This window comes from Anomalospiza imberbis (assembly GCF_031753505.1).
Source record: "Anomalospiza imberbis isolate Cuckoo-Finch-1a 21T00152 chromosome W unlocalized genomic scaffold, ASM3175350v1 scaffold_31, whole genome shotgun sequence".
Classification (NCBI taxonomy): domain Eukaryota; kingdom Metazoa; phylum Chordata; class Aves; order Passeriformes; family Viduidae; genus Anomalospiza; species Anomalospiza imberbis.
In genome coordinates, this window is record NW_027099315.1 from 3,279,062 (window position 1) to 3,298,544 (window position 19,483).

A 19,483-nucleotide genomic window follows, 5' to 3' on the forward strand; every position below is an offset into this window, starting at 1 on the left:
ATATTGGTCAAGACTATGGGACCCTGTTGGACATTTCTTACCTTTTTCCTTCCCAAAAGTAATTCTATTATTCCCTGGCCTCCAAGGTGTTGTATCCTCAAGAAAACCATGTCCTTGTCACCTACCTCCCTCCTTCTCATCCAAATAGTGGGTGATATTTGCTTTTTGCTATGGTCTGCTTATTAAAATTATTAGAAATGCCTCTGCCCAAATTCAGGTGCAAACGACACAATATGCCAAAGTCATTAGCATGGATTTTATTTGATAGTAAATGAGAGAGAGAGAAAAAGGAAGAGAAATAAATACAAAAGAGGTGGGGGGACAGAAAGATTAAAGAAAGTATCATCACTCTGTGGATCCAGATGGCATCCTGTTGATCCTCTTGAGATGGTCTTCTTGGTGGTGAGGGTTATTTTTTTTTCCTGAAAAACATGAAATACAGTGGATTAATATACACTCAGGCCAGGTGGGAATGCGCAGGTACCTCCCTTTGGAGGTGTTTCAGTCCAATTTTTAAAGTTATTAGGAATGCCTCTGCCCAAATTAAAGTACAAACGATACCATATGCCAAAGTCAATAGTATAGACTTTATTTATTAGTAAATATGGGAGAAACAGAGAGAGACAGAGAAAAAGGAAGATAAATAAGTGGAAAAGAGGTAGGGGGACAAAGAGAGGCAGAATAAAGAAAATATCACCACTCCGTGGATCTCACCAGCATCCTGATATTCCTCTCCAGCTGGTCTTGGTGGTGAAGGTCCCCCCAAAAGCATAGAATCTGATGGATTAATATATGCTCAGGCCAGGTGGGAATGCCCCAGTGCCTTCCCTGAGGAGGGAGTCAGTCTCTTGCAGCAGACTCTGGATTGCTTGCATCATGTCACATCACATGCAGTCCTGTGGTGCAAGGCCTCTGGGGGGGCTTTGATGGATTATGACACCCCCTCAGCTGTCTCTCACATAAATGTCCCATGGATGTGGCCTTCCTGGGGTTGGGGGTTCCATAGCTGGGCCAATTTGTGTTAAGGGAGGATGGGTGTTCAGTGCCTCTGACCAGATGTTATGCCACACACCCAAAACCTCCTCCCTCTCCCTCTAGTTTCAGGAGCAGTGTGGATATTCTCAGTTCAGTCAGAGAGAAAAAGAGAAGGTTTTCTAACCAGGCGAGAGCCTGGGAGACAGTTGGGAAAGAATGTAAATAATTCTCTAATCTATCTTGTTGTTCATATTGTTTATAGATAGGTTCTGCCACCGTACGTCATTCACTGTACACCAGTGGTGTGTTTTTACTCTAAGACCAATGAAATTAGTCCGCACAATGTTCTCTATAAATAGAGCGGTGCATTTGAAATAAATCAGAGTTCATTCTCTTTGCCTTTCATTTGGAGTCATTTTCGTTCCCGTCCTGCTCTACAGCGACAGGAGCAGTCTGTGTAAACCTGGCCTCTGTGGGCTGTGGTCTCCCCCACCCCAAACCCAGCCAGGGATGATTCTCTGCTGTGTTTGGCTTTCTTGTGGATGCATTCCTTTCCCTCAGCCTTGTTTATTTCTCCCTAGACCTGAGATGATAGAAAAATAGTGTCCCCTTTATCTTATCTAGGTGGCTTAACTCACAGTCCAAAGTTCCAGCCAGGCATCTTCAAGGAGGGGTGGGCTCCTGTGGTTGTAACTTATTTTTACAGTTTTTGCTATAATGGGCAAAACTCCTTCATAACAATGTTTAAGGCATGAACCATTTCAATCTCTGAAACCTTTGCTATCACATTAGTCAGATTATTGTATTGAATCCCCATTTACACATCTATAGGGATAATTCCCCAAGGAATAGGTTCCCCTGCTGAGCCAGGGATAGGGAGGCAGGCTGTAATGCAGGACAGATTGTGCATCTTACCAAACCCTTGGATTAAAGTCAATATCAAATTTTCTTCAACACCTCCACCCAAAGATAAAAAGATTCCCATAAACATTAGTCTGTATATTTCAATACTTGCCTACAGATATCTTTGACATTTTCAGCTGCAAAGGTCTGGCTTTTTTCTCTGTTCACTCAAGAGCCTTCTTAATTCAGGTGCAGTGAATCCAGGAGTTAAGTCCTTTTACCTTCACTGCCATTTTTGTAGTCAAGAGAACTAGATAAGGTCCTTTCCACTGCTCCTGAAGGGGCTCAGATTGTCAGGTCTGGATGTATATGTGACCCCCAGGCTGAAATAAATGAACTGCAGTGTCTAGGGTAAGAGGCTCTGAAAGAATGAAAAACCTTTATAATTCATTCAAGCATTTCCCCAATGAAACTAAATATTGTTTTATTTCTTGATTCCCGAATTGTTCCTCAGATCCAGGGAAAGTTGCAATAGAATATATTCCCCTAAACATCACCAACTCATACAGGCTCACCTTCAGGTTAGTTGGGGCTGTACTCTAATTTGTAACAAAGCTAATGTTAACATCTGTGGCCATTTCAAGGAAGTTTCCTGACACATTTTGCTAATTTGTCTCTTTAAAGTTTGATTCATTCACTCAACCCTTCTGGTAGATTGCGGACTCCAAGGAGTGTGTAGATCCCAACCAATACCTAGCTGCCTACTAAGTTGCTTTAACACTTCAGATATAAAATGGGATCCCCTATCAGATGACATCCCTATAGGCACCTCTAAACCTGGGTACGATCTCTTTGAGGAGTACCTTGGTGACTTCCCTAGCCTTGTTGGTGCAGCAGGGAAAAGCTTCTGGCCATCTGGAAAAGATATTTACCAATACCAGGAAATACCTTTATCCTTGTTGGCGTGGTAGCTCAGAAAAATGAATTTGCCAGTAATCTCCAGAAGTGTTTCCTCTTTTAGTGATCCCTGGAGGTGATGCCTTAGAGACCTAGAAATAAAACAACACACTTTTGAGACAATATTAGTATAGGAGGTAATACCAAGACTAGTCTTTATTCGAGGCCTCCAGGGGCAGATATGGAAAAATGTCCACCCCCGCATGGGATGAATACAGTTTTATGTTTAGCAAATTAGCATAACTGACAAGAATTCCCAACTAGAGGCATAAGTGGTCAGGTAATTCCCCCCTTCCTTAGACAGGAACTAAACTTTGTTTATGAAAGTGTGTCTCTGAAGTTCAGACATTTCATTTTCAGCCTTGGCTCCCAGGAAGAACCAAGATAGGATAGGGGCTTTGTCGCTGTAGAGCAGGATGGTAATGAGAATGACTCCAAATCAAAGGCTAGAGAATGGACTCCCCCTTTATTTCAAATGCACCGCTCTATTTATAGAGAACATCGTGCGGACTAATTTCATGGGTCTTAGAGTAAAAACATCTCACATCACTGGTGTGCAGTGAATGACGCGCAGTGGCAGAACCTATCTATAAACAATGTGAACAACAAGATAGATTAGAGAATTATTTACATTCTTTCCCAACTGTCTCCCAGGCTCTCGCCTGGTTAGAAAACCTTCTCTTTTTCTCTCTGACTGTACTGAGAATATCCACATTTCCTCCGGTTTGTTTACAAAAAAAGAAAAAAGAAAAAGGCGGTGTTTGTGCCCTCCTGCATGGCCCTTGCAGGAAAGAGAACAAACACAGCTCGAGAGTTTTATCAACTCCAATCAATCAAAACCTCAATTTGGATATTGGCTCAGAACGGTCGAAGAGATTCCAAACTCTTATTATAAATTTCAAGAAATCAGTTACCAACTCTAGGATAGTAACAACTCATTGTCAGTCTGCCAAAGGACTGGCAGTCCAACTTGTCAAAACCCATTTCCCAGTGTGAGCAGATGCCCACATGACAGAAAAGAAGGTATTAACAAACACGTGCACATACCCAAATCAGCAAAATTCGGAACCTGGCAAGATGAGCAACATCTGTTTGCCACAGTTGCAAAGCCTTTAGGCCTCTGGGATTTATCCCAGCCAATAAGGTGCAGCAGGTCAAGCCTTGGTTGGCATTCATCAAATTGCTTTTGCAAGGTGTGTGCACTTAATAGAAGAATCATGCAAGGATTTTGGCCCATGCAGTCATGTCCTCAATGAACAACTTGAGTGACAAATTTGAACTCGGGTCCAACTTGCATCCTCAAAGCTTTCAAAGCAATTGAGTGAAATTGACCCAATTCAGAAACACTTGAGAAATCTCTGAAATGCCATGAAATCTCTGAAATGCCATGGCCACAGCCCTTAATTCAATCACTTGGGCCGAAGCTGTCGTGGCTTTCCAGTAGTTTGAGCTGTCATTAAAACACAGCTCTTTCTGCCTTTTTTTTTCCTCCAAAAAAGCCAGCAGCACCTGTGAGCTCTAGGACCCTGCGGTGCCCGACGAGGCAGAGGACCCGGTCCAGGGGGCCGGGTCAAGCGTCCCAAACCTGGCCGAGGGGCGGAGAACCCAGGCTCTCTGCCGAGCCAAGATCCACGCGGCTCGGTCCCTCTTCCCAGCTTCTCATAGGTATCACTTGGGGCCCCTGAATCTGGGGTCCCTGGGACACTCCATGGCCACCCGCAAATGGGCGACCCATTCCAACCTTATATTTCGGTGCACGGCCCCACCAGGCTGCGAGAATCCCGGTAATTCCTCCGGCTTATCGCCCTCCCCCCGCCCCACTCGGCCATGGATCAAGCCGCAGCTTCTCTGGACCCCGCTCCTCCCGCTCTGCGAACAGGAGCAGGACGCGCGGGGCGCGGGCAGGGGAGGTTTTCCCGGGAATATAAAATTCCACCCTGGTTTTAGGGACCTTTGCACCATTCATGCCTGCCCAGTACAAGGGGCTGCTCTTCGCTCCCGGTGTGTTTGCGCTGCCCCGCGATACAAAGGACTGGATCGCGGCCCCATCCCCAGCCACGGTAGCAGCAGCAGGGACGCTGCTGCGGACCAAGCCGGTGCTCCCTCCCGCTGCCTCTGCCTCTGCCTCAGTGGGACAGAGCTCGGGGCAGTCTGGGGGAAGCAGAGGGAGTGGTGGGCTGGATGCAGGCTCTGAAACAAACAGGCTGGATGTGTTGTCCAGCACAGGGCTGCCTGCCGTTGCCGGCGGCGAATCACAGAGCGAAGTCGCTGCTGATGAGTCGGCTTCAGGCGGCGCCGGGGGTGCAGTCTCCCCCACGCCGTGGCACGCCGCCCGCCCAAGCGGAGCGGGCGGCACGGCTTCGGCAGCGTCTCTCGGCGCTGGCGATCGCGGCGGCGGCTGCGACAACTCTTCCGGTCCCGGGGTCGGCGGCGGCGGCGGCGGTCGCTTCGGCGCCGGCGGCGATGTCGGTCCCGGGGTGGGGGGCCGCGGCGGCGGCGGCGTATCTCTCAGGAGTGGCGCTGGTGACCGCGGCGGCGCGGCGGCTTCTCTCAGCCCCGGCGGCAGCGGCGGGCTCGCTCCGAGCGGAACGGAGGGTGGAGCGAAAGGCAAGGCTGCTGCTGCCGCTGAAACGGTGAGCGGAGCGGCGGGCGGGGCGGCGAACCCCGCTGCCGGCAGGAGTGGCGCCATGGCAGGCGGGGCGGGGAGGGCAGCCCCCGCCCCCGGCGCGGGAGCCAGTCCCACAGAGGGCAGGACGGAGAACGACATGGAGGTCCCGCCCAGGATGTGCTGCTGCACAACTGACGCTGGTATTGAAATAGAGATTTTTGGAGTTCACTTGAATTAACAAAATAAATTAAAACATTTAAATTTTAGTTTGTAGAATTATGTGTTGAATTTTAACCTTTTACTTGAGAAACCTCTGCCATGGTACAAAGGGCATAAGAAAATGCAAATCTCTGAAGCTTCTTGCATAAAGGACAATGCCAGAGAAGACCAGGAGATGCAAAGAACCCAGATAATGGGGCTCCTCTGTCTCCAAGCTTATCAAGACTGACAGACCTACTCAGATAGGCACCAAAGGACCAAAAGCGCATGCACAGAGGAGAAAAGTTCAAGAGTTCAAATAGGAGGAAGACCACAATCTTCAGCCTCAGAGACCACCAGAGACCACCCGCGCGACCACCACAGCAAACCACGCATGCCCAGAAGCACGGGGACCTATTTAGCATGAGATGCGAGGACAGGCGGGGCCAGGGGTTGAATATGCATAGAAAAGTTGTGCAATGTATTGCATATGGAACACCTTTGTGAATAAAGATGTGGGTCAGACTGAGGCTCGGGGCACAAGTTTTTGGAGAACTATCTCACTTCTGCCGGGCGCTGGCATACATACCCACTTCATAACTATATCGAGTTGTGGAGTCTATTTATTTATTCCGCAAATCGCTTCAGTATCACAAAGGATATCAAATCCGCCGGTCCGCACGGCGCGCAGGGAGGCGGACCGGGAGGCAGTTGCGCCTGTCCCGTTGGCAAAGCAGAAGCCCCCGCGTGCGGCGGGGGGCGTGCCAGGGGATGGAGCAGAGGCTCCATTGCCTGTCCCAGCAGTACAAGAGGGCGGGACCCGTACATCTGCGCAGGCTCCATCAGCGAAGGAGTCGGGGGGGCTCCAGCCCCCGCTGCGCCATGGACTGCGGGCGGCGCCGGCCCCCCCGCGAATGCAGTCCGGAAAGGGGGGGCTGCGGAGCCGCGGGCGGTGGCGGCGGCCGCCGGTCCAGGGCCGCCCTGTGCAGTCCCTGCAATGTCGGGTGTGCCGAAGCTCATAGTTGCGGCAAAGGTATCCCGGCTGCCGCCTGGAAGGCGGATGATGTCACCGGCACCTCACTCAAAGCGAGGTGCGTCTGCCCGGCCGGCCGCGGTGCGGTCTGTGTCCGGAATCCCGAAATGTCCCGGTCGGAACCGCTGCCTCTCTGGGTCTTGCCATGCAAGGCCGTGTAGATGCACCCCCATATTGCGAACAGTACGGACGCTGTAGCGTCCCTTTTGCGCATCTCCTTTAGGAGGCATCGGCCCAAGTCGCGCCAGACTCTATGATCAAAGGCGCGTTCAGGGTCCGCAGGGAATCCATGGTCCCGAGCCTAACCCAAGAGTGTGATGAGCTCATCATCAGAGACCTGGACCCCTATGTGAGGGGCGCAAGTCCGCCATGCGGTCAAGAACAACCATTCAGCCGTAGATAACTGGTTCCCCATTGTTAGGAAACCCTCCCTTAGCAGACATCCACTTCAAGAGACAGACAGTCCACTACTTCAGGGAAAACCGTCCCGCTCAGCCCTCGGCTTCTAAGAGCCGATCCACAGTCCAGACAGGACCAAGCCTTCTCCAGAAGGCACGCGGTTTCAGCATTACCTCTCTCAGGAGGGTAAAGGTGTCCAGCCGGAGCCTCCAGGCTCCTGGCGAGCAGCCGCAGCCGCAGAGCGACCCCTGCAAAGCGCCGGGGCTCGGGTCTTCAGCCAAGGCTGCAGTAACAGTCGGGGTCCACCAGACCCTGTTCCTTCAGGGTAGGTGCAGTTCACGACAGGTGTCACCAGATGTCGCCGTAGAGCAGGATGGTAACGAGAAGACTCCAAGTCAAAGGCTAGAGAATGAACTCTGATTTATTTCAAATGCACCACTCTATTTATAGAGAACATCGTGCGGACTAATTTCACTGGTCGTAGAGTAAAAACATCTCACACCATTGGTGTGCAGTGAATGACGCACAATGGCAGAACATATCTATAAACAATGTGAACAAGATAGATTAGAGAATTATTTACATTCTTTCCCAACTGTCTCCCAGGCTCTCGCCTGGTTAGAAAACCTTCTCTTTTTCTCTCTGACTGAACTGAGAATATCCACACAAGTCCCTTAATTTTGTCTGGCCTCTGTTTTTAGGTAGTCCCAAAAGGCATCAGTATGGACTATCCCTTTGGCTAATTTGAGTCAGCTGGCATGACTGTGTCCCCTCCCAAGATCTTGCCCACTCCCATCCCTGTGATGGGGGAAGGAATGTCAGAGGGACAGCATTGCTCAGCAGTAGCCAAAACACTGGTCTGTTATCAACACCCTTTCAGCTACTAGTGCAAAGCATAGCACTGTGAGGGCTGTGAACTTTACCTCAGACCCAGTACAACAGAGCAGATAGCCTGGAACTGTGTGAGTGCGTCTAGCTGCTAGTAACATAGCAAGTTTGAACTGGGAGGCAAGATGCTCCTGTGAAGGAAATTAACTGGGAACAGAGTGAACAGCCTCAAGAGCAGTCTTGATCACAGGTAACTGTTCCATGCCGGGTTGGTTCAGTTAGGGGTTTTAATAATGTTAGTTAGGTTGGTTCTATGTACCCCTATTTCCTCCTCATAATGGTTTGCTCCAAGCTGTATCATAGGAGCTCTGACTTGTCAATCTTGTAACCACACCCTCCTTCCCCACAGAAAGTTCTGTGTCAATCACCCCACCTCTGCATTCCCATTTGTCTCAGAACGCTGTATCCACCTCTGTAATGTTCCCATAGGTTGCCGTGGTCTGCGTCATTCCCCTGTCGTCTGTCCCCATTGGGCGAGGGGGGCTTCCACCCCTGTCTGCTTGCCCCCTATTTAACCCCATGTTCTCTTTGTCCAAAACGCCATTTTGCCCACGCACGCACCTGGGAACGCTGCTGCAACCACCATGGCAGCCACGTGGGAAATAAACAGTTCTCAGCCTTGTGGAGCAAAGCGTGCCTTCTCTCCCCCTTCGTCTCCTCTCAGCATCCTGCTACGAAAGTGGCCAACCCACGCAGAGGCTCAGCCCTAGAGCTCCGCACCACGCGGCAGCCCCGGTCCTACCAAAAAGCAGCATACCTAGCCGGGCGGTCCCAGCTGCCCGGGACTGGGGCAAAGAAAAACCCAACGCCGGAGGTAACTGCAGTACAAAAGCTCACCAAAGATGAAGGACCAAGCTCCAGTGTACCAGGTGAAGTTGAATACACCACACAAAGTAGAGCAACTTTTAACTTTCCTATATCCCAGACAGGTCTAACACTGGAATCTAATGCCTCACATAGCATGCAGAAGTTGGAAAATTAAAGCAATGTTCTGGTTTATAACCTCCCTCCCACTCACTAACAATTGCGGACAGTTTACTGACAGAATTAGAGTTAACTACAGTTGTCCTGTCCCAGATTGAGAAGCAAGATGCTTTCTATTGCCATCTGTGTAGTAGTTGTTTTCTGTTAAGTGAGCAGTTTTCCTTATCTCTTTCACAACCAATCCTCTCTCAGGGGAGACATCTGCTGATAGTAGGCTATTGAATGTCACTGTGTGACTGATAAGAACTATAACATCCCATTGTGAGATGCTCCGCCCAGAGCCAAGCATTCCTAACTGGATATAATCTGGGTTTTGGGGACATCAGAGCCAGCCTTTCCACAGGTTCCCAAGAGGAAACAGCTGAGGTTTTCCACTGGACCTTCAGGGGAAGACTACACCCTTTCTAACAGGATCACTGCTCCAACAGAACCACATCTGCCACTCCAGGAGGACTGCAGCTACTCTAATTTGGACTGCTACCAACACATTGGCCAAAGGGGTGTCAGGTTGCATTATGACTCTGTCAGTGGTTTTCCTTTTGTATTATTGCATGTATTTTGTTTCTTTTCCCTTTTCCCAATAAATTGTATTTCTGACTTGGAATCTCTCACTGGTTTTGCTTTCAAACCAGAACAGTCCTGAGACACAAGGACCTCAGTTCCAAGAGAACTCATCTTGCAAAAGCCAGGCCCCAGGATAGGTTTGACAGCAATTCTAAGAAATACTATGTAACAGTATCAGGCTGTTAGAGATTCCTGTGAGGTCCAACTAGTTACCACCCATGACAAGACAACATAAAGGTAAAAGCAGCTAGTCAGAAGGCAATCAGAATATACAAGCCTCTTTACATAGGAACTTTTATTCTCATTGAGATCTGTACATTCAAGTTGCACATACTTTTAAATCTTTGACTGAACTGGAGCACTGGATCACTGGATCACAAAAGCCTGGTCTGTTTGAACAGTTTTATGTTTATGCCTCAAAAGTAGTCAGGAAACGTGTGACTATTTCCTTCAACTTAGCTTCTGTCTGGTCAGAGATCTTCCCTTCAGTCCTGTTGAAAGAGTTTAGTTAAACTTCTGACACAGAAATAGCTAGATGGTCAATCCCCAAGACAAAGGCTTCACAGCAAACCTTCCCCATTTCTAACAAGATTAGTAGATGAATTAAAACATTTCTGTTTGATGCATGAATTTGTACTACTAACATAAGACCCCTTCTCCATTTTAAGCATCAAGTGGATTTCCTAAGAACTTAAAGTCATGAAGGTGTGCTCTGGACAACTGGAAGGCCGATTTAATTTCCAGTTCTGGTACAGGCAGCTTAAGGCCTGATGTTCTGGGATACACTAAATTAACACTTCAGGGACCATTATCTGCACTCCAACTATCAAATCAATATCCTTGGGATGAAGCAGGATAAATCATACCTGATTGTGGATAGGAGAGCCTGGTGCTGGCTCAGTACATGAGCTAGGAAAGCACTCTCAAATTTAGTAATTTTGCTGGGCTCCAGCTTGTCCAAGTGACCTCTTACACCAGCATAGATGACTGCAACCTGTTCCTCAATAGCCATGGGAACTGCAGAAAAGAGAGCACTCATGCCATCAGTAACGCTCACATCAGGACACACCAGTACTATGCAGTCCTTCCTTTGAAGATCAACTGCGTATATACAACATGGTTCAAGCAAGTCTGCATTTACCATGTGCACAGAATGGACATGGTAAATGCTCCCACAAAGACCAATCTTGTCAGCACAAGAGACTAATGTGAAATGCAGGCTTTTTAAGTTCAAGACACTCACCATACTGTCCTTGTTTGAGAAGCTCTGTCAGACGTACGCCACGGTTCAGCAGCTGTTGTGTAGCAGCATCCAAATCAGAGCCAAACTGGGCAAAGGCAGCTACTTCACGATACTGAGCCAATTCCAGCTTCATGGTTCCTGCCACCTACAACACAAGATACAGATGAGACTAAGTTTGATCACCTTTTAAAGGTATCTAGGAGTTTGCAGGTTATCTTCAGATGACAGTTGTCACAAGTCAGCTTTACTTTCTATACCAGAAAAGGGAAGCCCAAGATTCTGACAGATGATTATTTGCATTTCTAAATATCCCACTTTTTAATATAAGCATTCCTCCCTAAAACAGTGACCATTGATATTAAACCTCTAATTCCAGATATGGACTAAAAGCACAGGGTTAAGAGATCATTCTCTATTTCTAGTTAGATCAGTACCCAGCTCAGCATACGGAAACATAATCCTACATCTTTATGCAGATACTATTTTCCTTTCTCCCCCACCTCACTCAACAAGTAACGGAAATATCAAAGAGATCCCTAAAGTTTGTTCTTTTATAGTTTCATAACACTAAGGAATCCAAAGCTTTATTCCCTCTCTAGTCACAGCTCTTTAGAGTGAAATAGGTTGGAAGGCCTACACACTACTCATCTCTAGCAAGAGAAGCAGTCGTTTTATGCTTACCTGCTTCATAGCCCTGGTCTGAGCAGCAGAACCTACACGGGACACAGACAGACCAACATTGATGGCTGGACGGATACCTTTGTAGAACAACTCAGTTTCCAAGAAAATCTGTAAGGGAGAGAATTGTTTTATTATCTTGGTCAGAAGCTTGGAAGCCTCCTCAGAGACCTGACAGTAAATAACAAAGATGCATACTGGGATGTGAAGAAGTCCTACCTGTCCATCAGTGATGGAAATGACATTGGTTGGAATGTAAGCAGACACATCACCAGCCTGAGTTTCAATGACAGGCAAGGCGGTCAGAGAGCCGCCTTCAAAGGAGTCATTCATTTTGGCTGCTCTTTCCAGCAGTCGAGAGTGCAGGTAGAACACATCACCTGGGTAGGCTTCACGGCCAGGTGGACGACGCAGCAGCAGAGACATCTGACGATAGGCAACAGCCTGCATGGTATAAAGAAAGCTTTCAGACCTCAGAAACTCATTTAACATTTTGGATTTCTAAACTTGAGGTGATCTTACAGTTACAAACACCAATGTTAGACTATGAGGCCTATAAACAATGTTTCCTGACCTGCTTAGACAAGTCGTCATAGATGATTAACGCGTGTTTTCCATTGTCTCTGAAGTATTCACCCATGGAGCAGCCTGAATAGGGAGCCAGATACTGAAGGGGTGCTGCATCAGATGCTGTGGCAGACACCACAATAGTGTACTTCATGGCATCTGGAAAGAATTGGAGAAACACACCACTAAGTATATTACCTCACCATGCCTGTAATCAGCAAATACAACAAACATGTTGTCATGGTTTGACACTAGCGCAATGCCAGCGCCCCCATGAAAATGCACTTTCCCAAATAATTGCTGTGAGATGTGATCGGGAACAGAGCAGAGCAGGCCCAAGCTTAATAACAAAAGAAAAAAGCTTTGTTAAACTACTACTACTATAAAAACCACAGACACTAAATCCAGCATGAAGACCCTCCAAAACACTCCTCCTCCCACCCAATTTCCAAACAAAACCACAGTGAGACACCACCCAGTATTCCGGATCAAGTTGCCACCCTTCAGATAATCAACACTCAGTCTCTCTTGCACCACAGACTCCCCCAGGAAACAGAATTGCCACCCTTGTTTCCATGTCACACATGGCAACTGCCCGGAAAAAATCTGCCAGTGTGACACTCTCCTTTCCATGTCACAGTGCTCTCACCACCGTGCATGGACAGACTGCTCATGGGGCTCCTTTAAGGATGCTTTGCCATGGACCAAAAGAGACAACAGTTCAGCTTCTCATCTTGGGACTACAGTCCCTCCCCATTTCCCCCTGGGGCCGAGGATCCAAGAACAAAGATCATCTTCTTCCTGAAGACAGAGGGCATCACCATTCCCTCCTCAGCTTCCCTCTGTTCTCTCCATTTCTGCGCTGGTGGTTGCTGAAGCAGGTCCCTTTGGTTCTCCACTGCATCCGCCTAAAATGCAGTCTCTATTGCAGGAGAATTTAGTTCAGTCTATTGCTAACAAGAAAAGTCCAGCCACAAGCCACTCCATCATCTCCTTACACCCAAAAATTTCCTCTTCCAATATCCCAGATCCCAGACTGTCTATCTTCTACTTCAAATCGAGGAGGAGCAATATTTTACAAAGCCTTCATTTCTCAGGAAAGGGTTAAAAGTTCAGACTCCCCAGACAGCTGCAATCTCTGCTGAGAATTCCAACTCCCCCACTGGGCATCTTCCCCCCCCCCTTCTCCTCCACTGGCAAATTTACAGGTGCCCTCGGACTCTCTATCTCCTTCCCGCTGGGGCGGGGGACAAAGGCATCTCTGCTTCTTTCCACCCTTCCATCCACAGGAGCTGGCTCGGTTCCAGTCCTTCAGCCCCCTCGGCTCACCTCAACTAGACCACATGGCTTCCCCTCCCCCACCTAGCCTGTAGCTGGGCAGGGGAGGTCTGCACAGCACTCTGACCAGAACCAAGAAGAGGCAGCTCCCCTGGGAGTTCTTGCTTTTAACCCCCTGTCTTCTCAGAGGCGTGTCCATACCTTCAGTGGTCACTCCAGGTGCCAATATCCAAATCTGACCACTGATTGGTTTGACTCAACTTCCTGAAAAAAATCCACTTCCATGCTAAACCACGACACATGTGAAGTAATAAGTTGCTAAAGCAAGCCCAGGCAGCATCACTACATTGTTACAGGAAAGTCCACTGTACTAGATTAACATGTTTGTTGCTCTGTTACATATGCAGCCTTGGTCAACTGCTCCTGAAAAGATGCTATCATTTAATCCCTTATGTTTGGGCAATCAAGTCTCTCCACTTAAATTTTTAATTGTCATTCACACTTACATGCATATGAATCACATCAAGTCCATATAAATACTTGTAGGCCATAGCTTGTCACCAGACCTGCCAAGAGGAACCTCTCAACTCTGCTTTGAAAAAAAAAAAAAAAAAAACAACTGACTTTTCCAGAAGAAATTCAGCAGTTTTGGGACCTCAAAATAGTCTTCTAATGTGATGTAGCAAAAATCAGGGGTTGTTTTCCCCCCAGATACCTAGAAAGACTTCTTGTCCACAAAAGTAGTTCAGTCATTTAATCAAAAAAGGATTTCTGTCTATACTTGGAGCTAGGAGAGCTCACAGCAGTATTCAGCATTATAGTGAGAACAGGATGTCACTAGTTACCAGGCTCAACCACCTTCAAAAATCTGTACCTGCATCAGCGAGCCTCTTCACCAGCTGAGCAACAGTAGATCTCTTCTGGCCAATTGCAACATAGATACAGTACAGCTTCTTCTTCTCATCTGTCCCATCATTAAAACGTTTCTGGTTGATTATTGTGTCAATTGCAATTGAAGTTTTCCTGGGTAATACAGAGGTTGCTAAGTTAAGCTGCCTGCAGTTGTCCCAACCCTACACAGTTTTGTGTTCAGTTCTGTACATTGGTGCACACTGCACTCAAGTTTCTCTTAAAGGAAACTTTATTGGCTTGGACATTTAACTTACCCGGTCTGCCTGTCACCAATTATCAGTTCACGCTGGCCACGACCAATTGGCACCAAGCTGTCTACAGCCTTAATCCCAGTCTGCATAGGTTCACGCACAGAGATTCTCGGAATGATCCCAGGGGCCTTTAAGCCAACTCTCCTACGTGTCTTAGATGCAATAGAACCCTTAAAAAGAGGAAAGAAACTGTTGCAGTCTGTATTACATAGATACAAGCAGAGGTAGTAAGCACCTAGTTACATTTACCTTCCCATCAATTGGATTACCCAGGGCATCTACAACACGGCCCAGCAGCTCTTCTCCAACTGGAACATCCACAATGGCACCAGTCCTCTTCACAACATCCCCCTCCTTGATCAGTCTGTCATTACCAAACACAACAACACCAACGTTGTCGGGCTCCAAATTCAAGGACATACCCTAGGACAAAGGTCACATTATTCTGAGAAAACCAATACCAACATCTACAAAAACTGTCACAGTTCAATATCAATGTGAGCATTCTACAGTGTAGAGTATGCCACAGAATCTACCTCAATCTTATTTGTAACAATAGTCAATGTTCTGCTTTTATGAACAATGCATCTATTTCCATATTGATTAGAGAACCTGCCTGCCTAAGCCTTCAACTTGCCACATAATTAAATACTGCAGCAATCTAGCATTATCATTTATGTCTCTAAAAAGTACAGAAAGAATAAGCAGGGTTCAAATACAACATTTATCTCTTGCCTAGGAATTGTATGAGGGAAAAATGCTAGCTTATTTCTCTGGCCAAGGCGAGTTAGGTTATTAAAAATAAGAGCTGTTGCAGTACTCTCAGAACAGTCAGACAGCTTTTTTATTCTAATATAAGACAAGGCTGTTATTCAACAGTAAACAAAAAAGCCAGCATGAAACCAAAGAAAACAAAATCCAATAGCAGATTAGTTCTTCTACTTCCTAGATGAAGACACACAAAATGTAAATGTTAGCCAAAAACCAGACACTGAAAGCAAAGTGTTATGAATTCAAAGAATATTTGCTTTTTGTAGCATTACATTAATTAGTTACTACTTATTAAAGTTGAAATGAAGTTTGCAAGAGGTTTATACAGGTACCTCCAAGAACAGTCTCATTCGCCTTTAAAAGTCTTTATTTTTTAAAAAATATATTTCTAGGCTAAACAAACTGCTTTAGTGAAAGCTTACCTTCAGTCCAGAAGAGAATTCAACCATTTCTTCTGCTTGGACATTTCTTAGGCCATACACACGGGCAATACCATCACCAATTGAGAGCACACGGCCAGTTTCCTCAAGTTCAGCAGAGGTGTCAGCTCCCAAAATACGTTCCTCAAGAATAGAGGATACCTCAGCAGTACCTGGAAAGAGACATTTCACACCTGACTTAGCACATTAAGGCAAGATATGAATTCAGTAAGCTTGTCTTGAATTCACAGGCCAAGGTGCCCGCTCTGGTATGCCACGAGGTCTAGCAAGCAACATGCTAGATGCATAAGATAAATAACAGCTTCTGTATTCTCAGCTAAGAAAAGCAGTTTCAACACATCATTACATGACAGCTTAAATTAAAACATTGATGACTGTTTAGTTACCAGTTTCCTTCATGATGTCTTATACTATTAACAATCTCTCCCTCTAGAAAGAAATTAAATAATTAGTCTTAGGCTAAGAACAGACATTCTCACTCCACTTGCAGAGGTTACTTAAAGTGGAGGCATCAAAACACCCTGTGATTTGTAATCCAAGATCCAAATATATTTAAATGAACTTGATACATTTAAGAAGCAACTTGTTCAATATAAGCTGTAAAAACGTATTCTCCATATTCCTCAAACTTGTTCGGCAGTGTACCTCCAACAACCCTTTATTTCCCCAGCCAGGAAACAGTAAATAAATTTGTGAAATATTTATTTCCTAATACATTTAATAACCCCAAACCACTTTGAAAATTGTATATGAACCATTATTAAAAACACAGCTATGCAAGGCCACTGTTTTCTCTAAACACCAAAATGCTGTCAGCAAAAAGTTATGCTAAAGGACAAAACACTGGCAGGCCTGGGAGTCATCTGTTCCTTCATACTGTTACAAACAAGACAGAAAACTAGAACTTGAAGTTTTTATTTTTCCAAATAATTCTGCAGGAGTTCTGAACATCAGAATAAGATAATTCTGAATGGAATCCTCACAAAGCAGGCAAACTGTGTAAACTGACGTGTGACCACGCCTTGGTTTGGGCATACTCTGAATAGTTATTAAAGTCTGCAGGATGCGACTGTGCAAAAGTTCAGTTAAATACTGTCAGTACATAAATGTCCTCAAGCATTCTGTCAACTGATACACACACCATATTCAAATTCCCTTTTTTCTGACAGAGCAAGTTCTTAACCCACACTGTTATATGAAGACCTTCCTCAGACTCACCAGTTTTCTGGAAGTATGTTTTGAAGGCATGGAGGTTTCTTGTGGCAACAAACACTGCACCCAGGGTCTTTCTGGAAATCTAAAACAAGTAATTGCTTCAGTAACAGTAAAATTTCCTCATTCATTAAAAAAAAAAAGGTTGAGAGATAATACTGCGACATTTTTGATCATGAGCTTATAAACTTAAAGCGTCTCAGTTTTGAGTTTAGCTCCACAGCACTCCAATCACAAGTTTTAGTTAATGAACCAAGTTCAGCACTACTAAGCAAGGCCAGCTAGTAGAAGAGATTGGTCTAAATTATTCACCGCATTTTTCTGCATTGCACTGCTGTCACCACCACAGTGCCACAGCAGATCCCAAAGCAACATCTCCTCTCCCTTGCCAACTTTGTGCTGAACACCCAATGCCTGGGGCAGAAAGAAATCACCACAACCCTCACGGTTCTCCACGAGATAAATAATATTATGTTTTCTAAGGGTTTGCCTTCCTAAAAAAAAAAAAATAAAATCTGCAATCTGCAAAATTTCTGGTATGGCTAGAACATAGACGAGAGCAAAAATAACGATAAAAAACCAATTTGATAATGAATGCAACAAAATGTTATAATCTCATGTCCTAAGTAAAGCTCCCAGTGCAGCTCCAGGCACCGTTAATGCTATTTCTCTGAACGCCTGGGCAGGCGTCTCCTCCGTTTACCTTCACAAGGGACACCAGCGGGAACAGGTCGGGACAGATCTTCACACCCTCCCTCTTCCCCACCAACACGGGGGGGGGGGGGGGGGGGGGGGGGAACCACTATCTGGCAAAGTTTTGCAGCGCAAATCCCTAACCTTGATTGGGATCTGGCAGCTTTCAGATGTTAACTTGAACCCAAACAGCATCAAGCAACATTACCGAGGAAGGGCAGGCCGTCCCCTAGACCCCCCCATCCACCCCCGCCTCCACCTCGGAAGTAAGGGCACCCTCGCTTTCTCAGCAGTAGGTCTAGCCCCGCTGACACCCAGCGCTAAAGTGAGCACCCCATCCCAAACTCCCGAGAGCGGGAGGCCGCAGCCTCTCAATGTCACCACGGCCCCCAAGATGGCGGCGGCGGCGGCGGCCGCCTCCCACCTACCACCTTCGCTCACTGCAGGGAAGGGAGAACGCGCTCACCAGGCCGGCCTGCCGAGGCAGGGAGCGGGCAAGGGAGGCAGCCACGCGGGCGGAGAACATGACGATAGCAGCGACGGCTCCTTCAGGGAAGACTGAAGCAGGCGGAAAACAGAACACAAACCGACACCACCTGCGCAAAATGGCGGATGCTCGCTCCGCCTCTTATTACGAAGAGCCCCGCCCAGGAGGCGGGGCGGGGCGAGGCCGGGAATTATTTCCTCCGCCGGTCTTCTTAAGCGTCCGGGCGCCTTTTACCTCTCGCGCCTCTGAGCGATGGGGGCACAGATGCATGCTTTTATATATATGTGCCCTTGAAATACCCCTCGGCGGGCGGAGAAGGCGGAGAGTGGCGGCGGGGCGGGGCTAGATTAGACTAGACTAGACTGGGGACATGAGAACCTGAGAACCTAAGACCCTGAGAAAGGCTGGGGTCGTAGTGAGGTGCACGAAGTTGGGATGTCTGTATTATGGTACAGAAGCATTGGCATAGGGCAGGAATGTGAGGGGCTGTGAGGCAGAGGGCGGTGGTGTGGGGCAGGGGGGAGCTGGGGGAATGACCTCACTACCACTTTCTGGGAGCTGTGAGTGCTTGCACTCCTGACCACCCATCTCAATGTAGTAGAAGAAAAGTGTGGTAGAGAAGTGCTGGCATCTCGCCTGTGCTCTGGAAATGAGTAAAAGGAATATGATGTGATGTTGTGAAAAACACCAATCACTTGGTTTTTAAAGTTTTAAAAGTGTAATAATAATAAAATGGTTATAAAAATAGTAATACAATTAGAGTAATAACAATTTAGGGTTAGGACAATTACAAGACAATAAAAAGCAAAGACTTACAGACATCCGGATGCTCTCGGGCACTTAAGCCATGACAAGCATGTTTTGTGAACAAAGGAATAACCCTTAAAAAACATACACTGTTGCATATTCATACATACTTCATGGTTATGCATACATTCTATTTAAAATAAGAAACTCTGTCTGGAATATGTCAACTCCTTCTTCTAATCCCCACGGCGTCTTCGAGTCTGAGCAAGGCCTGAAGAAATTAGCTTCTTCTGATAAGAGAACCATAAATTCCTCTTCTCTGGAAGATTTAGGTGTTTTGGGATTGTTCTCTCAAAGCGAGTATCTCATTTTTGAAAAAAAACCCCACATGCATAGTTTCTATTTTAACTACAAAACTACATTTACCATACTATTAAAATGTTAATACAGCACTTCTAATCAATATAACATAATACATATAGTATTCAATTTAATATTTGTGAAAAGCCAATCATAAAATATGCATTTTTCACAATGTGCAGTATATTGTTGGTTTTCTTACTTGTGAAAAACACCAATCATTTGTTTTAAAATTTTAAAAGTTTAATAGTAATAAAAGGGTTAGAAAAATAGAGTAATAAGAATTTGGACAATCAGAGTTAGGACAATAAAGGACAATAAAAAACAAAGAAATATGGACTGTCCAGGTGCCTTCCTAGGGCAATGTAGCCCTGAAAGCACACACACTAACAAAG

General features: G+C 46.4%; 1 protein-coding gene across 3 annotated transcripts; it reads right to left on the minus strand.

Moving 5' to 3' along the window:
* Window positions 1–9,724: 9,724 nt before the first annotated feature.
* On the minus strand, window positions 9,725–18,223 carry LOC137465614 (ATP synthase subunit alpha, mitochondrial). Of its 3 annotated transcripts, XM_068177693.1 has the most exons (12): window positions 17,961–18,223; window positions 16,808–16,886; window positions 15,572–15,741; window positions 14,628–14,801; window positions 14,382–14,548; window positions 14,090–14,238; window positions 11,945–12,096; window positions 11,590–11,814; window positions 11,374–11,481; window positions 10,693–10,837; window positions 10,316–10,466; window positions 9,725–9,940 (listed from the first exon to the last, which is right to left on the minus strand). In XM_068177693.1, the coding sequence occupies exons 1-12, from the start codon at window positions 18,018–18,020 to the stop codon at window positions 9,859–9,861; spliced, it is 1,662 nt and encodes a 553-aa protein (XP_068033794.1). In that variant the 5' UTR covers window positions 18,021–18,223; the 3' UTR covers window positions 9,725–9,858. The 3 variants fall into 3 exon arrangements, with proteins under 3 accessions (XP_068033794.1, XP_068033795.1, XP_068033796.1); XM_068177694.1 differs by lacking the exons at window positions 16,808–16,886; window positions 17,961–18,223 and adding an exon at window positions 16,159–16,233; XM_068177695.1 differs by lacking the exons at window positions 16,808–16,886; window positions 17,961–18,223 and adding an exon at window positions 15,976–16,003.
* Window positions 18,224–19,483: the final 1,260 nt, after the last annotated feature.